The sequence below is a fragment of the Podarcis melisellensis genome (assembly GCF_964234715.1).
Source record: "Podarcis melisellensis genome assembly, chromosome: 11".
Taxonomy (NCBI): domain Eukaryota; kingdom Metazoa; phylum Chordata; class Lepidosauria; order Squamata; family Lacertidae; genus Podarcis; species Podarcis melisellensis.
The window spans coordinates 21,529,553-21,548,330 of record NC_138543.1 but is presented as its reverse complement, the minus strand read 5'-3'; the positions used below and the strand labels follow the sequence as shown (position 1 = coordinate 21,548,330).

The following is an 18,778-nucleotide window of genomic DNA, read 5'->3' as shown; positions in this document are numbered from 1 at the left end:
GCCAGCGCTGTCCGGAGACACTTCCGGGTCACGTGGCCAGCGTGACATCGCTGCTCTGGCAAGCCAGAGCTGCACACGGAAACGCCGTTTACCTTCCCGCTGGTAAGCGGTCCCTATTTATCTACTTGTACCCGGAGGTGCTTTCGAACTGCTAGGTTGGCAGGCGCTGGGACCGAGCAGCGGGAGCGCACCCCGCCGCAGGGATTCGAACCACCGACCTTTCGATCAGCAAGTCCTAGGCGCTGAGGCTTTAACCCACAGCGCCACCTGTGCTACTTGACATTAATTGCATTTTCTATTATTTTAACTTCCCTTCCTTCTCTAGAATATATACTACAAATATATTAATTAGAAATGGATGCTCTTCGTTCAGTGAAGATGTGCTCAGGATAGATGCAAATTCATACATCACTTTCCCTCACTTCTTAACATGTAGATAAGAAGTTTGTGTGAACACACAAATGGCAACTGGAAGGTCTTGCTAAAATATTTTTCAAAGCAACACATTTTGCATTAGGGAAATGGTGGATGCGTCTGTTTTTTAAAAATTAATGTTCAAAGAGTTCTACCAAACAACACTTCTAAAACTGCAGTATAAATATTCCATATAAGAAAACACATCACCTAATTCTGTCGTTGTTGGGTTTGTTTGTTTTTTGGCTTTTTCAAAGGAATTGGGGATGTATGAAAAGTTGAATACAGTACTGAAAAGAGCAAAGAAATTTTCAAGACTGACAGCTGAAGATTGCATTTTCCAATGTGCCAAAGTCATTCCAGCAGTGAAATGACAACTCTCCCGTGGAACAGAAAGAGCTACAAATGAAACAGTTTTCTGTTCTGCAGGAGTGTTACAATGTCGCTAGCATTGGATTTTATTTATTTGTTTATTCTTCACGATTCCCTAGTACTGTACTGTAGTTAAATATCCCTGGGCAATGGGAATGGAATAATGAGCAGAATTACTTTGTGTAGGTGTTACATTGCTGAGGAATATAGCCAAAATAAATTACAAGCAAGTACTTGATCAAAACTGAAAATCAAAACCGTACAGTGAAAAATCATAACTTATTTTAATTTCCAAGAATTAAATTTCAAATTTTAAAGCAAGCTCAGTTTTCAGAGAAATTATGTTTTATAGAATAGAATAGAATAGAATAGAATAGAATAGAATAGAATAGAATAGAATAGAATAGAATATATTCTACATATCTGAATGTAACTTTATATTCTGTTTTTTTTTCAGGGGTGCAACATCTATTGTCTACAGATGCAGGCAGAAAGGAACACAAAAGCCATTTGCTGTCAAAATCTTGAAGAAAACTGTGAGTTTCATTCCACCACCGCCACCAACCCTTCTCAAATTTTTCTTACAGAGGTTTTCTTCAGAGGATCCATTGCAAATGTGTTTAGGCTTTAATTGCACAGTCTGACCAATGAGGACGTTCCAGCTTGGTTTGATTTAAATTCATGATGTGCGCACCAGCAGCCTTCGGAGGAAATTATTCCCGAAGACATGCTATGCATTTACTCATCTTTTTGTATATTACTATTCTATCTGCATATTGTAAAATGGTTAGTAGAAAATGTATACTTAGAAAACACCAAGTGCATGAATTCCTGATGAGAACAAAGCAGCAGGAAGCCATGGAAAGGACATAAAAAAATATAAGAGGTTCTGCAAACTAACCCATATTATATATTGTATGACTTCGTGATTTGAACTCCGCCTTCTCTGGAAAGCAGAATCTTCTGCACAGGCATGAGGGTATGGGAAGAAGAAAGAGATTATCACCTCAAGACTACATGCCAAAAAGAACACAACAGTTCTTGTTTTTGTGAAGGAAGCAACCTTACCTTTTGTTTCATGCTGCAGTTGTACCTGAGCAATAGTTCTGACTCAGGGGGTGGCCAGCCCTCAATGCAGCCCTCAGGAGAGGGATTGCGGGGGAGAGAGAGGTTTAAAACAAGAGTAAAACTGTTTATGTGTTCCTAGAGAATTGCTAATTTCTACTGTAAGTAGGTTAATGGCAGGTGCTGCTTCAACTTTGCTAGCATGCCGTACTTTGAGAACTCTGCATCGTGGCATGTTCTCTGAGTGCTGAAGGTTTCATGGTATTATAAAAATAGCATTAGGATTAAAAAATTCAGAAGAAGTACAGTCAGGAGATTCATCTAAGAGCTGGTTATTACATAAGCACCTGCAACTCTCTCAAAAGAGTTGCTATTATTCGAGCATTGTATTTAGCTTTGAGGCCGAACTTCATATAAGTTATGGATTTCTCAAATTATTAAGCAGAACGGTGGGGTGAGGGGAGAGAATTTGGATACAGGAGTGCGGGGGACAGAGGGGGTGGCCAAGCTAGATGCATTTCCTTTACAACAACAGTTTTATGATCCAGCCATATTCAGTGGCGGAGCTTCATGCTCTGGCACTGGGGGCGCCGCCCAATAATAATAATAATAATAATAATAATAATAATAATAATAATTTATTATTTATACCCCACCCATCTGGCTGGGCCTCCCCAGCCACTCTGGGCGGCTTCCATAAAAACCAAAAATACAGTAAAATCACACGTTAAAAACTTCCCTGAACAGGGCTGCCTTAAGATGTCTTCTGAATGTCAGGTAGTTGTTTATTGCTTTGACATCTGCTGGAAGGGCGTTCCACAGGGTGGGCGCCACTACCGAGAAGGCCCTCTGCCTGGTTCCCTGTAGCTTTGCTTCTCGCAATGAGGGAACCGCCAGAAGGCCCTCGGCGCTGGACCTCAGCGTCCGGGCAGAATGATGGGGGTGGAGACGCTCCTTCAGGTATACTGGACCGAGGCCGTTTAGGGCTTTAAAGGTCAGCACCAACACTTTGAATTGTGCTCGGAAACATACTGGGAGCCAATGTAGGTCTTTCAAGACCGGTGTTATATGGTCTCGGTGGCCGCTCCCAGTCACCAGTCTAGCTGCCGCATTCTGGATTAGTTGTAGTTTCCGAGTCACCTTCAAAGGTAGCCCCACGTAGAGCGCATTGCAGTAGTCCAAGCGGGAGATAACCAGAGCATGCACCACTCTGGCGAGACAGTCCGCAGGCAGATAGGGTCTCAGCCTACGTACCAGATGGAGCTGGTAAACAGCTGCCCTGGACACAGATTTAACCTGTGCCTCCATGGACAGCTGTGAGTCCAAAATGACTCCCAGGCTGCACACCTGGTCCTTCAGGGGCACAGTTACCCCATTCAGGACCAGGGAATCCTCCACACCTGCCCGCCTCCTGTCCCCCAGAAACAGTACTTCTGTCTTGTCAGGATTCAACCTCAATCTGTTAGCCGCCATCCATCCTCCAACCGCCTCCAGACACTCACACAGGACCTTCACTGCCCTCACTGGTTCTGATTTAAAAGAGAGGTAGAGCTGGGTATCATCTGCATACTGATGAACACCCAGCCCAAACCTCCTGATGATCTCTCCCAGTGGCTGCATGTAGATGTTGAAAAGCATGGGGGAGAGGACAGAACCCTGAGGCACCCCACAAGTGAGAGCCCAGGGGTCTGAACACTCACCCCCCCCACCACTTTCTGAACACGGCCCAGGAGGAAGGAGCGGAACCACTGTAGGGCAGTGCCCCCAGCTCCCAGCCCCTCAAGACGGTCCAGAAGGATGTTATGGTCGATAGTATCAAACGCCGCTGAGAGATCCAGCAGAACTAGGAAACAGCTCTCACCTTTGTCCCTAGCCCGCCGGAGATCATCAACCAGTGCGACCAAGGCAGTTTCAGTCCCATGATGAGGCCTGAATCCCGACTGGAAGGGATCCAAATGGTCCGCTTCTTCCAGGCGTGCCTGGAGTTGTTCAGCAACCGCTCACTCTATCACCTTGCCCAAGAATGGAAGATTTGAGACTGGGCGATAGTTGGCCATTGTGGCCGCATCTAAAGATGGTTTTTTAAGAAGCGGTTTAATAACCGCCTCTTTCAGTGGGTCTGGGAAGGCTCCCTCACGGAGGGAAGCATTCACCACCCCACGAAGCCCATCGACCAGTCCTTCCCGGCTAGCTTTTATAAGCCAGGATGGGCAAGGATCCAGGAGACAGGTGGTTGGTTTCACTCGTCCAAGCAGCCTGTCCACATCCTCGGAGGTAACAGATTGGAATTGATCCCACTCAACTTGACTAGACAGAACTCTAGCACTCTCCCGCCCTGGCCCTGCTCCCATGGTGGAGTCTACTTCTTCCCGAATCTGAGCGATTTTATCTGCAAAAAACTTTGCAAAATCATTGCAGGAGAATATGTGGCCCGTACTGGGCCCCGATGTTACAGGTGGTTCCGCTAAATTGTGAACCACCTGAAAAAGTCTCCTGCTGCTGTTTTCTGCAGATGCAATAGAGGCGGTGAAGAAATTCTTCTTCGCCGTCGCTATCGCCACTTGGTAGGCTCGACGTTGAGCTCTAACCTGTGTCCGGTCAGATTCGGAATGAGTTATCCGCCACCGGCGCTCTAGCCGTCTCAACGATTGTTTCATTGCCCTCAGATCCGTGGAAAACCACGGGGCTCTCCGGGCTCCATGCAATCGGAGAGGGCGCTTCGGAGCCAAACAGTCAATAGCCCTGGTTAACTCCACATTCCAGCGGGCCACCAGGGAATCGGCTGAAAGGCCATCAACATGGGATAAAGCATCCCCTACCACTCTCTGGAAACCATTTGGATCCATTAGGTGGCGGGGGCGGACCATCCGAATTGGTCCCACCTCCCTGCAGAGGGGATGGGTCGCAGAGAAGTCCAGTTGCACCAGGAAGTGATCTGACCATGGCACTTCTTTTGTTTCACTTTTACTTAGTGTCAGATCACCAACATCCATAGAGGTAAACACCAGGTCCAAGGCATGTCCGCGGCTATGGGTTGGGCCAGACTTATTCAGGGACAGCCCCATGGAGGCCATGCTTTCCACGAAGTCCCGAGCTGCCCCTTGTAAGGTCGTGTCGGCATGGATGTTAAAATCCCCTAGGACGACCAAGCTGGGTGTCTCCAGGAGAACATCCGCCACGACCTGAAGCAGCTCGGGCAGGGAATCCTTGGTGCAGCGGGGAGGTCGGTACACCAAAAGGAATCCTGTACTGCCCCTATTGCCCAACTTCCAGAACATGCACTCAGAAAACTGGGTCTTCCCAATAGGACACCAAGGGGGCGGGGTGTGCTGCCTGCGGGAGCAAGGCACCCAGCAGGAATGGGGGGGCCAGCTGTGATGGAACCCCACTGGGATTGCACTGCTGGGGGCAGTGTGCTCCCCCCACTCCCCTCTTCCTCCACCAGTGGCCATATTGACAGTGGTTTCAGTGGGTAAGTGAGCGGAGGCATTCAGTAGAGAAGAATGAGATTTGTATCAGTGGAGATCCAACTCCCTTCTGCAAATGGAAAGAGCTCTTCTGTAGGTGGAATAGCACGTCTGTACCAACTGTATCACTGTAGGCCGCTTGCTCCACCAAATGAAAGGACTGTTATTTCTATTCCTCTTATTTCACCAGGGGAGGTTTAAGCATTACTTACGCACCATCTTCCATGGAGTTTAGACTTATCTTCAACAGTAGCTCCTCCAAATTTTAAAATGTTCTGACAATAAATTTAATGAGTCCTAATATAAGATTGTTTTATTGTTTTCTCGCTGAAGGGGCTTGAAATACTAGAGTTGCAAGCTGAAAATTTAGTACAGTGCAGATGTTCCTATTTGAGACCTAATTCTCATTTTCAGCCCCAGATGTAGCTCGTCGCTCTGCAGTAAAATATCTTGACACCACTGCTGAAAGTGTAAACACAGTGCAATGGAGCTATGTGACCATGTTGCAACTATCTGTGTGTCTGGAGTTAATATGCATAGTTCTAGCCCCCTCATCTTTAAAAGATGGGCAAATTGGTTAATTTGAAAAAAGCAGCAAATTAATTATCAGGGGTATGGGACGTTTTCTATATGGAAAAAATCCAGATTAAGGCCCATCATCTTAGGAAAGAAGTCAGTAAGTGCTTTCGGATGGGTGCTTTCTTGAATGACAGGCATGGTTATTCAGCATATCCAACCAACAGCTACAGGAAACATTGGTTAAATAAATTTATAATGGTCTCTTCCATTTTGAGGGTTTAGTTTAAGAGGACCAAGTAGAACATTATGAAAGAAATAGATTAAGGCAAAATTTGGCATACACAGCTCTGCGGGCCCATTTATGTTAACAATTATTTTTCAGTGGATCCTATGGGGGGAAAAATTTCCTCTTTGAGTTTTATTTCATTTAATTTCATTTAAGATCAAGGTATATACAGGTCGCAAAGCTTGCTTACCCTTCTGAAAAAGGGAGTTCATTGATAGGTGACTTTTATTTGAGAACAGCTTGTCCTTAATCTCCATGTTTTGTTTAGAGTCTCCAATAAGCTAAAGAAATGAAGATGGGGCTGTTAAGATGAACACTCTGGAAGGAAATAGATTAAAGGTGTCTTGTTATCAAAAAATTAAAAAGGGCAATATAAAAAACGGCTCCCCTCCCCTTCCCTAGTTGTTGGTTGACTCCAACTTCCTCTCTTGAAACTCGAATGAAAAGTGTGATGTGATAGAGAGCACCTTTGGGATAAAGTGGTGTCATTTATAAATTAAAACAGATCCCCTGAGGGACATGGAAGCATTCTAAAGTAGTCATATTAAAGGGAGTCCCTCAGGGATGATTATTGAGAAAATCATTGTACTAATCTTCCCAGAGAAGAGGAAAAAGATATGTTTTATTCCTGATCACGACCCAAACTGGCAACAGTTTTTACAGCAACTGTGGCAATTTTAGCTTACATTCCAGCGGATAAAATATCCAGAGATGGAGCCAAGTCTACTTGTCTCTCAAAAATAAATCTTCCCTACCAGCAGCAGTTGAGGTTACGTGAGGCAGTTTTAACTGAATGTCTTCAAAGATTGAGGGATCTGCTCAGGCTTTAGAGACACTAAAGTGAAATTGCACCGGGCTGAAGTCCTGCACCCATTTACCTGAAAGTAAGCACAATTGAACTAAATAGGAAAAAGTAAGTCCTCCTCAAAAGTGAGTGGGCATACATAGGATTGTGTGCTGTCACAAATCTTAGCCCCCAGGAAGAACCATTTAACTGTCATGTCAACTTTCATTCCAATTCTGCCAACTTGTTCACCCCTCTTTGATCAAATCTTCTGCTCATTTACAATCAACTGCTGCTTCCATGTGCACACCAGCAAACTTTTAGCTAGTCCAGCCATCACTCTTGCTCTCCACATTCTGTTTGGCCTTTGTTGCTTAAACTTGAAATGCAAGAATGTTTCTGCATTTATCTGTTCATTCACCACCTAAGTAATTACACAGCAGTGCTTTTTAAAGTGTAAAAGCGGTAAAAAGGGTAAAGGTAAAAGTCCCTGGATGGTTAAATCCAGTCAAAGGTGACTATGGGGTTGCAGTGCTCATCTTGCTTTCAGGCTGAGGGGGCTGGCGTTTGTTTGTTTCTGGATCATGTGGCCAGCATGACCAAACCGCGTCTGATGCAACGGGACACTGTGACAAGTGCAGAGCGCACAAAAACACCGTTTACTGAACTGCTAGGTTGACAGGAGCTGGGACAGAGCAACAAGAACTCACCCCATCATGGGGATTCGAACCACCAACCTTCTGATTGGCAAGCCCAAGAGGCTCAGTGGTTTTGACCACAGCAACTTAGCACTGACCCTTTGGACTGGAGATGATGGGGTCTGAACCAGAGACCTTCCGCATGCCAAGCAGTGGCTGAACTACTGAGATGCAGACCCTCTATTTTTGGCAGGGCTAACTACCCATCTTGCAAAAATGCGTGCAAAGAAGCTGTCGCACCAGCTCTCTTTCTCAATAACAGCAGCTTTAGTGGAGAGCAGAGTTATTTAACCCTTTCCTGTGCCGCAAATTGCTACTTCCCTCATATATAAGCTGCACGCACTCCGTAGGGTTCCAAACACAGCTTGAATCCTGAAGCTCAAGGTTAGTAAAGCAAGAAACAGCCAGCAATATTTCGCTGTACCATCTGTTGACCAGACTGTTGGAACTAAGCCAGGTAATGTGCAGCTGAGTCTTGTTTCTATGAACACAGACTAGTGCCAGAGTAGGGCTTGGTAATAGGCTTGTAAGCACTAGAATGGTTATCACTTTATCCAGATTATTGGTTTGCCCGCCCCCCCCCCCAAGGTTTTATCCTAAACATTTGGACTGTTAATGATGATGCATACTTTATCATTTATAAATTATATAACAAATGATAAGTATCAAATAAATGTGGCCTTCAGTGTTGAGACACAGAAACTCTGCAGTGTGAAATACCAGTGAGCATCCTCATAAACATTAACCTGTTGTTGTCATGACACGAAAAGCTCACTAATGCCATGGTAGTGGCTGCTAAAACATTTTAAGGGTAAGCATAGGTAGTATGCTTCATAAACATTAATTCACATGTGTATTCATAGCAAAGTTTAGAGATTCGGTACATTTTTAGCAAGACCTAGGGAATACAGGCTTTTTTCCCCAGCTAGAACTCGGCAGAACACAGTTCCGGCAACTCTCAGCTGGGCGCCATTGCCGTTGTAAGAGAACAAGGGAGGCGTTCATGGTGAGTTCCGGCACCTCTTTTTCTAGAAAAATAGCACTGTGTAAGGATATACTATTTTTTGTACCACGAGCTCCAATGTATCCATTGGGCCAAGGCTAAACTGGGCGTAAAGCTGTTATAGTAATCTGTAAACGAACATGTTATTTCAGATGTTGCCTGCTGAAGAGCTCTGTGCAACTCTAAAGAAGTTGTTTCAAGAAAAGGTATTGCTATGTTTATATTTATTTGATAATAAAGGTAAAGGTAAAGGTACCCCTGCCTGTACGGGCCAGTCGTGTCCGACTCTAGGGTTGTGCGCCCATCTCGCTTAAGAGGCCGGGGGCCAGCGCTGTCCGGAGACACTTCCGGGTCACGTGGCCAGCGTGACGAAGCTGCTCTGGCGAGCCAGCACCAGAGCAGCACACGGAAACGCAGTTTACCTTCCCGCTATAAAGCGGTACCTATTTATCTACTTGCACTTAAGGGTGCTTTCGAACTGCTAGGTGGGCAGGAGCTGGGACCGAAAGATGGGAGCTCACCCCGCCACGGGGATTCGAACCGCTGACCATACGATCGGCAAGTCCTAGGCACTGAGGTTTTACCCACAGCGCCACCCGCGTCCCATATTTGATAATAGGAAGAGAGTATTAAGTGGCTTCAGAAAAACTAGAACTGCAAAAATATACCCGCCCAGTTTAGTAATCCCATGCAGCAAAAGATCTGCTTGCAGAGGAAATTTTCCATTCTTTTCATTGATGTTGGGCTGCCTGCTCCATGGGAAGTGAAAGGCTAATTCATGCAGGAATTCAATGTCTGTACACACACTGAATCGCACATTCGAAGCCTTGTGTTTAAAGCAGCCTTAGGTAAATGCCATTCATGTAAATAAATTATTGCTAATCAGTCAGTAGCCTTGTTACTTGGACTATATAGTAAGGAGGAGCAATAAGAATAACATTGTCCCTTGAACCTGGACAGCGGACTGTTTGTTGTAATGGTAAAGAGTGCATTTCGCCTAGTATTTATGCTGCACATTCAGCTAAATGCACAGCATTCATTCTGCAAGGAAATAAGTAACATGTGTGCAGCAGCTGTTGCTTGGTAGATGGCATTTACTGCAACTCTTGGTCATGAATTCTATGTAACGATTTTGAACAAACATTAAAGACGGGATTCACCTAATGAACCCTGCCAGCAGAAGCTTTGTGCAAGGGTTTCCACTTGTGGAATGGAACTTCTTCATTTCTTCCCTCCCCTCCCCACATGCCCCCTGCCCTGAAATTGCATTTGAGGGGGTCAGGAAAAACCCCAGAACAGCACATACAGAGAGGGGAATGTTCCATCTGGCAAGCAAATATGCTTGCAGATGGAACCTTGTAATTCCATCCTGAGACTTCAAAATGTTAAAGTGGGACAATAATAAATGCCAACTATTACTCTGTGGTATGAACATGTGTAGATATCATACTGGCAAATCAGGGATGGAAACTGCCAAATGGAATTTCTGAGCATTGCATGAACTGGAAACTGGAAACAAACAAAAACAAAAATCTGCTGGGTGCACAGAGTGCACTGAAGGACTGAGTAATTAATGTTTTATTTTATAAAGCTGAGTGATGAGTTCTGCTGAAACATGCAACATTCATCTTAAGTGGAGAGGCAGTCAGAAAAACTACTGGAGCTTACAAAACAGTAAGATTCTCTCCCCCCCCCCCCCCATTGTTCCTTTCTTCCGTTCTTGTTTACCCTCTAGGCACTTATTCCTTACCCTCTTGTTTCAGCTAGCTTGCTGGGTCTTTTCAGAGCACAGAGGAAACCTTTCCCCTCTCCCAAATGTGTAAACAAGTGATATAAAATTCTGTCTTTGAGCACATTTCTAAAATTAACTTTGTAGAGTTGTAAAAAGAGAATCCTCTGTGACATGTTGGCACTAGAGGGTCACTGCTGCCTCACACAGAAGTAGCTTGGGGGCACAGATATTCGCCAGCAGGGAGTGCTTACTAACCTAATAAAACAAAGGGAAGTCTTGCTTCATGTACACCTTGCTTCTGCTTCTTGAACATATTTCCCCCCCCTCAGACTTAGTGTCAACTTATTTCTCTTGTCTCCTCAGTATCTTGCGGTATTCTCAAATCTGTCCAAAAGAGCTGATCATCTTTGTTTCAGACTTCAGACCTCTTTGTGCCCCGGATCACATCTACTATTAATTTTATTTTTATGATTTCTTTTCATTATATAGGTTTCAGTGATGTTGACCTCGGTGCCTGGAGCATTTTCTCCTCTCACTGGTATTAGCAAGATTCCCTCCACCATCCTCTCCACCCCCTGAGCCTACTTGCCTTCCACTTCACAGAATTATAGAGTTGAGACACTGAGGGTCATCTACCCCAAACCCCCTGCAATGCAGGAATCTCAACATACGGTCTCCCATCCACTTTGAAACCATGCCGGACCCTGCTTAGCTTTGCAAACGTGCTAGCAGTTTTATTGCTGCACCACTAGTCTTCGAACAACATACTGTCTTTTTATGTAGACATTAAACTCAAGAAAGGAAGGCATATTTTCTTATATTGGTTTTTGCAGTCACACTGATGTCGCTGGAACTGTGCTCAGAAGGTAATTGGACACAAGGCAGGTTTCAGAATAATAATGTGTTTCTAATATATTGTGTAAATATATAGGATGCTTGAATGGTAATGCAATATTTTAAAAAGTAGCCTTGCTGAATGAGACAGGTGGTTGTAGCAGGTTGTGCCGTCTGCAGATAGAAAACTTTTTGATCCAGTGGAACTTCCTGTCAGCTGAAACAATGGGTGCTGATCAAATTTCCACCATAATTTTGTAAGAAACGTTACTGAAATCTTTGAATTTTCTTTAAGAATGCTGGTATATTTGCTCAGATATCTATTTCTTAACCTGCAGCCTTATCCTAAATATATTAGCATGCAAGTAAGTCCCAGTGACTTCAGTAGGACTCACTTCCTAGAACATGTGTTTAGGATTGCATAGTAATAGTTAAAAATGTCTAAGATGAATACCAAAAACTTATTATGCATCCCCCCCTTTAACTAGGTAGACAAGAAGATTGTCCGAACAGAAATAGGCGTTCTACTTCGACTTTCACATCCAAATATTGTAAGTTGGGTATTTTTTACAACACATTTTTTTGTTTGCTTGTGATACAGATGTTTTATTGTGGAACCTTTAGGCAGAATGAAAAGCAGAGGTTTTAAGAAGTAATTAAAAACAAGAATAAGTTCAAACAAACCCCAAGACCAAGTTAATGGGATAAATGAGACATTCATCCTTCACTGTAACTTCCTTGCTGTTGACCTTCGAAATATATACATACTTTCTCTGAAATTGAAAAAATTCCTTATTTTGTGCCTTTCTCAGATAAGACTGAAGGAGATATTTGAAACCCCCACAGAAATCAGCCTTGTCTTGGAGCTGGTCACGGGAGGAGAACTGTTTGACAGGTAGGTGATGTGTGAAAGTTATTCCATATCTCTTCCAGGAATGTTGTTATAATGAAGAGTTACTATTGAATGGGGACTAGTTTTCCACTGTCCTGCCCTGAAAACTGCTGTGATCTTGCTCACCTCTGGCTCACAGGGCAGACTTCAAAGCAAATGTCTTTCTCAAGGACCACCCTGTTAGGGTGTAAGAGGAACAGGCCTCAGGTCCCTTCTCAGCTAAGCCCCTAAGGCAGCCTTTCTCAACCCTGGATCTCCAGATGTTGGTGGACTCCCATCATCCCTGACCATTGGTCCTGCTAGCTAGGGATAATGGGAGCTGTAGTCCACCAACATCTGGGGATCTAAGCTAGAGAAAGGTTGCAGGCAGTACTTTAAATGCCTCAGGGCATCATGGCCAGATCTGCAATCACAAAAGAAGCAACTGGAAGCAGCCTGTTTCTAATGTTTTCCCTCCTAGGTTTCTTAACAAGAACTGTGGCTGCATTGCACATCACATGGTATCCCTGCTGACATTTCTGGTACCTGGTCAATATGAATAAGGTTGAAGCCTGTTTTTGTCACAGCAGTGGTGTGGTTCACACATCACATTTCCGAGCACAATTCAAAGTGTTAGTGCTGACCTTTAAAGCCCCAAATGGCCTTGGTCCAGTATGCCTGAAGGAGCGTCTCCACCCCCATCATTCTGCCCAGACACTGAGGTCCAGCCCTGAGGGTCTTCTGGCGTTTCCCTCATTGCGAGAAGCCAAGTTACAGGGAACCAGGCAGAGGGCCTTCTCGGTAGTGGCACCCGTCCTGTGGAACACCCTCCCACAACATGTCAAAGAGAACAACAACTACCAGACTTTTAGAAGACATCTGAAGGCAGCCCTGTTTAGGGAAGCTTTTAATGTTTGATGGACTACTGTATTTTAATATTTTGTTGGAAGCCGCCCTGAGTGGCTGGGGAAACCCAGCCAGATGGGCAGGGTATAATTAATAAATTATTATTATTATTGTCACATTAAACTATTAAACAATGGTTTATTTAAGCAAGTCAATGAACCTTGTTTAAACCAAAGGATGAACTGCAAATTATCAAAGTAATTCTGGTTTGTTTCACCCTTTCATCCCATCTGGCTTCTAACTCTCTTTTGCCCCTCCTCTTAACATCACTTAAGTGTTTGCAGCACCTAGTTACTGGCATTGCCTCACCATGCCACCATTTCCCTTTCCACTGGTCGGCTGTGAGAGTGAGAGCTGTCATCAAACAACTGCTCCCTCTTTCCATTCTGCCAGGAAAGAAACACCCACACTATTTTGCAGCTTTTTGTTTCTTAAATTGCACTCCTTTCCTCTGCAACCATGCCTTTTATTTTTCTTTCCCCAACCGGCAATTGGTTTAAGTAAGCATTCCTTACATCGGACCCCTCTCTACGCTCTTCTTCTGCTAGGTGGGTATTGAAAGACTGATTTGACTAATGCACACTTAAGTAGTTTCATATGTTAATTGCAATGACTGTCAGGAACAGAATCTCAGTTCGAACTCATGCATAATGAGTTTTTCCTTCAAAAGCTGCCCAATTTGAAAGGAGACACATTCCCAGAAATCATTCCACTCACTAACCAAAACCACTCCAGCGCCCAACAGTGGAAACATTTGCAAAGCAAAAATTCATCAGTGTTTCCTTTAAGTTTTCAAATCCAGCTTGAGCTGCAACTTTGAATAGAAGGGGAAAGGATTCTGTTACCAGGCAAAGTTGGCAGCAGTGTCAACTACAAGAAAAGTGCCAGTGAGAGGAACTGAGCACTAAAAGTGGATTCATTTTTCAGCTACTCTTGTTTGGTGTCTCTGTTTCTTGGTGGACAATTTGGGAAGGGTGACATTACAAGGGTCACTTAAACTATATACAGTGGTACCTCAGGTTACAGACGCTTCAGGTTACAGACGCTTCAGGTTATAGACTCCGTTAACCCAGAAATAGTACCTCAGGTTAAGAACTTTGCTTCAGGATGAGAAGAAGAGAAGAAGAAGAGTTTGGATTTGATATCCCGCTTTATCACTACCCGAAGGAATCTCAAAGCAGCTAACATTCTCCTTTCCCTTCATCCCCCACAACAAACACTCTGTGAGGTGAGTGAGGCTGAGAGACTTCAAAGAAGTGTGACTGGCCCAAGGTCACCCAGCAGCTGCATGTGGAGGAGCGGAGATGTGAACCCGGTTCACCAGATTACGAATCTACCACTCTTAACCACTACACCACACTGGCTCTGAGAACAGAAATCATGTGGCGGCGGCGGCAGCAGCGGGAGGCCCCATTAGCTAAAGTGGTACCTCTATATAGAAGGGTCTGGTAACTTCTGTTTCAGTGTATCTGAAGAAGTGTGCATACACACAAAAGCTCATACCAAGAACTAACTTAGTTGGTCTTTAAGGTGCTACTGGAAGGAATTTTTTTTTTTTTACTATGGCAGACCAACACGGCTACCTACCTGTAACTATCTCATAGAGTTGGGTATAGAATAGGGTGCGAGGAACCATGTGTACTGCCTTGAGTTCCTTGGATAAAAGCTGAGATAAAAATGCCATACATACATACACACACACACAGGGATATTCTCACCCAGGCAGCCTTTCAAAGACAACATTTTATACCACAAATCACAGAGAAGAAGTTTCATACCTCTTATGCTCCAATACCCTGACAAAAGTAAACAGTGTGTATCATGAACATGCTGGTCACATCAGTATGTCAAACAGGTTTATTATTTATAGAAGGTCAACAGAGCAGAGGAGAGTAATGAACAGTGAGAGTTTCAGAAGGCGAATGTGGGCAAATTGCCAGCAAATGCATGTGGTCAGATCTGCAGGTCAGGCAAAAGTATACAAGAAACAGATGGGCATTTAATAGGACCAGGAAGCGGAGGATAAAATAACCCATCATCAAGATTTGTATCATCGTAATGAGTTGTAAAAATCAGACCACTTTGAACACTTTCCCATTCTTGCGTTTTTTCCTTCGGACGGCAGCGCTGCGTGATCCTAGAGGTAAGACAGACTCATAGTAATTAGGTCCATTTTTCTGTGCTAAACCTTATTTAACCAAGCAGGCCCTGTTTTTCTTATCTGCTTATATCTGCGAACTTTGAGAATTTCCTAATGCAGGTTCCTATGGATGATTGGCTGTAGAGAGCACATTACATGGATTCTTTCATATGGCTTTCACCTGGGCCAGGGTGGTCTGACACGCATCCCGTGGGCCACATGTGGCCCTTGCAGCTGTTTTTTGTGGCCCTCCAGCTCCTCACCCTGTACCTCACCCGGGGCAGCACAATCGGGCTGGTGAAGATGGTGGCCGCAGCCAAAGGTAGGCTACTGCTGCTGTTCCTCCTCCTCCTCTCCTGTTGCTGCAGGAGTTGTGATTCAAGGACCCGCCACCCGCTTGAGGATAAGAAAGACACATGGACGCAGTATATTAGGTTAATGGGCTAAAAAAGGCCACAACTTTATTGATTACAGCATGTGAGAGGTATTGGCTTAGCATTGGATAAAACAACAGAGCGTGACTCCACCCCCTCAGGGAAGGGTGAGTCTATCAAGGGTTAACCACCAGTGGGAGGAGCCTGTTGATGCAAATACAACTGAAATCTTCCCCTGATGTCACTGGGGGTCGTGGCATGGCCCTAGCCACCAGCAAGGGCGTTGGACAGGATTCACGACCGCCGGATTCCTTTACCGGAATACCCATAAAATGGAGGGGTAGGCGATGGCCACACCCTGCCCTCCAATACACAACCATATTCCAATGGCTAACCGCCAATACCCAAATGTTGTGACGATTTGCTACGAGGTAGGCAAAAACCAGCAGCACAATGGCTGGGAAGTGCTGCCACTGCCACATTTGAGCGGTTAAACCCCGCCCCCAAGCCACCACCCAATTGGCTGGCCACCTGGAGGTGTGGTGCGACAGCTGGAGCAGCTGGGCAGGGGCTGAAACACCCTCTGCCTCCTCTGTGAGGAGGAGAGGCTTTCTGTGCAGCCAATAGGCTGTGCTCTATGACCCACTGGTGCAGAGAAGAAGCATGGTGTGGGTGTGGGTGTATGTGTGTGTGTGTGTGTGAGAGAGAGAGACTTTGCTTTCTTTCTGTTTTTTGCAATGCAGAGAAGTTTGAGCTTTGGGGTGCACCAATTAGTGGGGGAGAGAAGGGAACTTTAGTGCCAGAGAGGGTGGGTGGGTGAACTGTGAACAATCATTTTCAAACATGAACTTCATAAAGTCCCAAACTCAAAACAACCTGGTAGATCATTCATTTGAGAGTTGCCTGCGAATGTCAACCACTAACCTTAAGGCGGACATCGGTCAATCGGTGAAGAATTGTCTAACTCAGACATCCCACTGCTTGTCTGCATTGTTAACGAAAGCACGCGTTGAGTTCCTGTCAGGATAAAAGGCAGGGGAGGAGGAGGAGGAGGAGGAGGAGGAGGAGGAGGAAGAAGAAGAAGAAGAAGAAGAAGAAGAAGAAGAAGAAGAAGAAGATTTCAGAATGTTCAAAACCAGTTGAGTCTCTTGCAAAGTCTGTAAATAAACACAGCCTGAGAAGAAGAAGAGTGCATGATTTTGGACCACCCTGCCTTAAACACCCTCCTTCCGAATGGTCCTGGAATGGAGTTATCTTGGACTTCCGGGTCGGCGCCATCGCCGAATGGCGGGCTCCCTCCGAGCTCCGGAGGGAGCCTGCTCGGCAGGGGCTGGGTCCTACCGCACCGGCGATGCGGGGACCCTCAAAAACCACGGCCAGAGTGAGGCCGTGGACATGGAGACTCGGCTGGCACCGTTAGCGCCCTCCCGGCTCGTGAAGGAGCCTTTTTAAAGGCTACGGATCGGGCGCCGGGGAGAAGCGTGGTGCTTTGAGTTCTCTGCTATCCCTGCCGAGCGCAGCCGCATGCCATCCGGCGGAGAGCGCTGACTTCTTCTATTGAAAATTTGGACCTAAAAGAAGAACCCGTGAGTAATTGGATTATGGATTAAAAAAGAGGGATAAATTTTTAAAATCTGGAGCGAACGGGGGAGGTGGAAAAAAGGAAGTCAGCCTACCCCTTAATTGTAGAAGAGCCAAAACAAAGGACTTAACGACTAAGATCGAGCGTATCTCTATCTTCATGAATTAGCAACTTTGCGAGGGAAAATTATAAGACTGTGCTGGAGGAGAAAAGTGGAATTTGTATTAAAAAAACAACCCCCCCCCCCCGGAATCCCTGGAGTGATCCGCGAAACTACCTGGGGAAGAGCATCGGGAGTTTTGACAGCTGTCAAAGGCTGTCAAAACGGAAGAATAAAGCAGGGACTTTGCTTTGAGGACTTTGCCGGTTACATTTGTTTTAAATTGTATACAAATTGTTTCAAATAAGGATTTACAAACTATTTGGACTAATGGATTTGATCTGGAAGGGAACTTAGTTACTGCGATCCACCTAGAGGAGCTGAGCGACATTGCATGTGTTTTTCTTAGGAAACCTGAACAGTTGTAACTTTTAATCTCTTGGGAACTGCAGAAATGGAACATTGTTTTGTCTACAGAGGGCTACAAACTACAGGAAACAATGGATTCTTTAGTTGGAAAACGAAAGGGACATGACATAATGTTTTGCTTCTGAATAACAAGCCTCTGCAGAAAATAAGAAGGTCATGGAAAAAGAACATTTTTGCGGGAAAACAGAGAAACAGAAGGAGGAGAGAGAATGACAAGAATATGGAAACATCATGAACTGGACAGAATTGGGAACATTTGGGACATCCAGATTTGACAAGCTTATGGAAATTAAATGGGAGTTTCTTACTCCTGGATATAAAAATCTGGATAGAAAAAATGGGCCCCTTTTTGAGACAGATTCCTTCCAAGATTGGACATTTGTAATTAAATATGACTGGCAAACTACTAGAGGGATATGGATTAAGTGGGTAGGAACTTCAGGAAGACATTAGGATGAAGGGATAGAAGGAACACAACAGAGAAAGGGGGGAGGGAAATTTGGAATCCAAAGGTTGTAAAATTATTTTTTTTATCTTTATATCTTTTTTTCTTTTTTTATAAAATTTTGAAAGGGGGAACTCGTGGAAGGGAAAAAATCGATCTTAGGGGATGGGAATTTGGAAAAATTGGGTTATTGATGTTAAGTGAGTCATGGGATAAAAACTTGTTGAATTTAATTGCTTATTCGGAAGATTTGGAACGCAATTGGGGGCGGGAAGGGGAAGTCCTGGCTTTGGTTTTGGAAGAAAGTGTATGAATTGGATCTAATTTGTTTTTAATTTGGAAAATCTTAATAAAAATTATATTAAAAAAAAAATGGAATGGAGTTATCTTGGCTTAGTCTGTAGCTGACTCCCCACTCCCCACCCCAAATAAATTAATAAACTGGTGCAGGAAGGAGTTGTGAAGGGTGCAGAGGAATGACAGGCTGTTTCTTAAGTGTGGAGCCATAAACTGGATTAAGAATAAAATAAAAAGATCTGTTTTCAAGGCTCGCACTGAAGAGTTTCTAATCAAGAATATTGAGCAGGAAAACATTGCTGAATAAGGCAGAAATGGCAATCAGTGAAGTTCAGAGACAAAGCCTGAGTGCATTTTTGCAGACATTTCAGTCTGAAAGGCTTGGGTGGTAGTGGTTGTATGACTGGTAAGCAATGGCAATCTAGGGCCTGACAGAGGTTCACCATCCCTGCTGTAAACT

General features: G+C 44.5%; 1 protein-coding gene across 2 annotated transcripts in view; it reads left to right on the top strand.

Moving 5' to 3' along the window:
- The window catches only part of CAMK4 (calcium/calmodulin dependent protein kinase IV), a 97,718-nt gene that overhangs the window by 41,294 nt on the left and 37,646 nt on the right, over nt 1-18,778 (top strand). Inside the window, exons 3-6 of one of the 2 annotated variants that reach the window (XM_081930688.1) lie at nt 1,244-1,322; nt 8,761-8,814; nt 11,663-11,725; nt 11,987-12,069. In XM_081930688.1, the coding sequence (XP_081786814.1) occupies nt 1,244-1,322; nt 8,761-8,814; nt 11,663-11,725; nt 11,987-12,069 (279 nt within the window). The remainder of the gene's footprint in view (nt 1-1,243; nt 1,323-8,760; nt 8,815-11,662; nt 11,726-11,986; nt 12,070-18,778) is intronic. The other variant, XM_081930689.1, reaches the window with a different exon arrangement.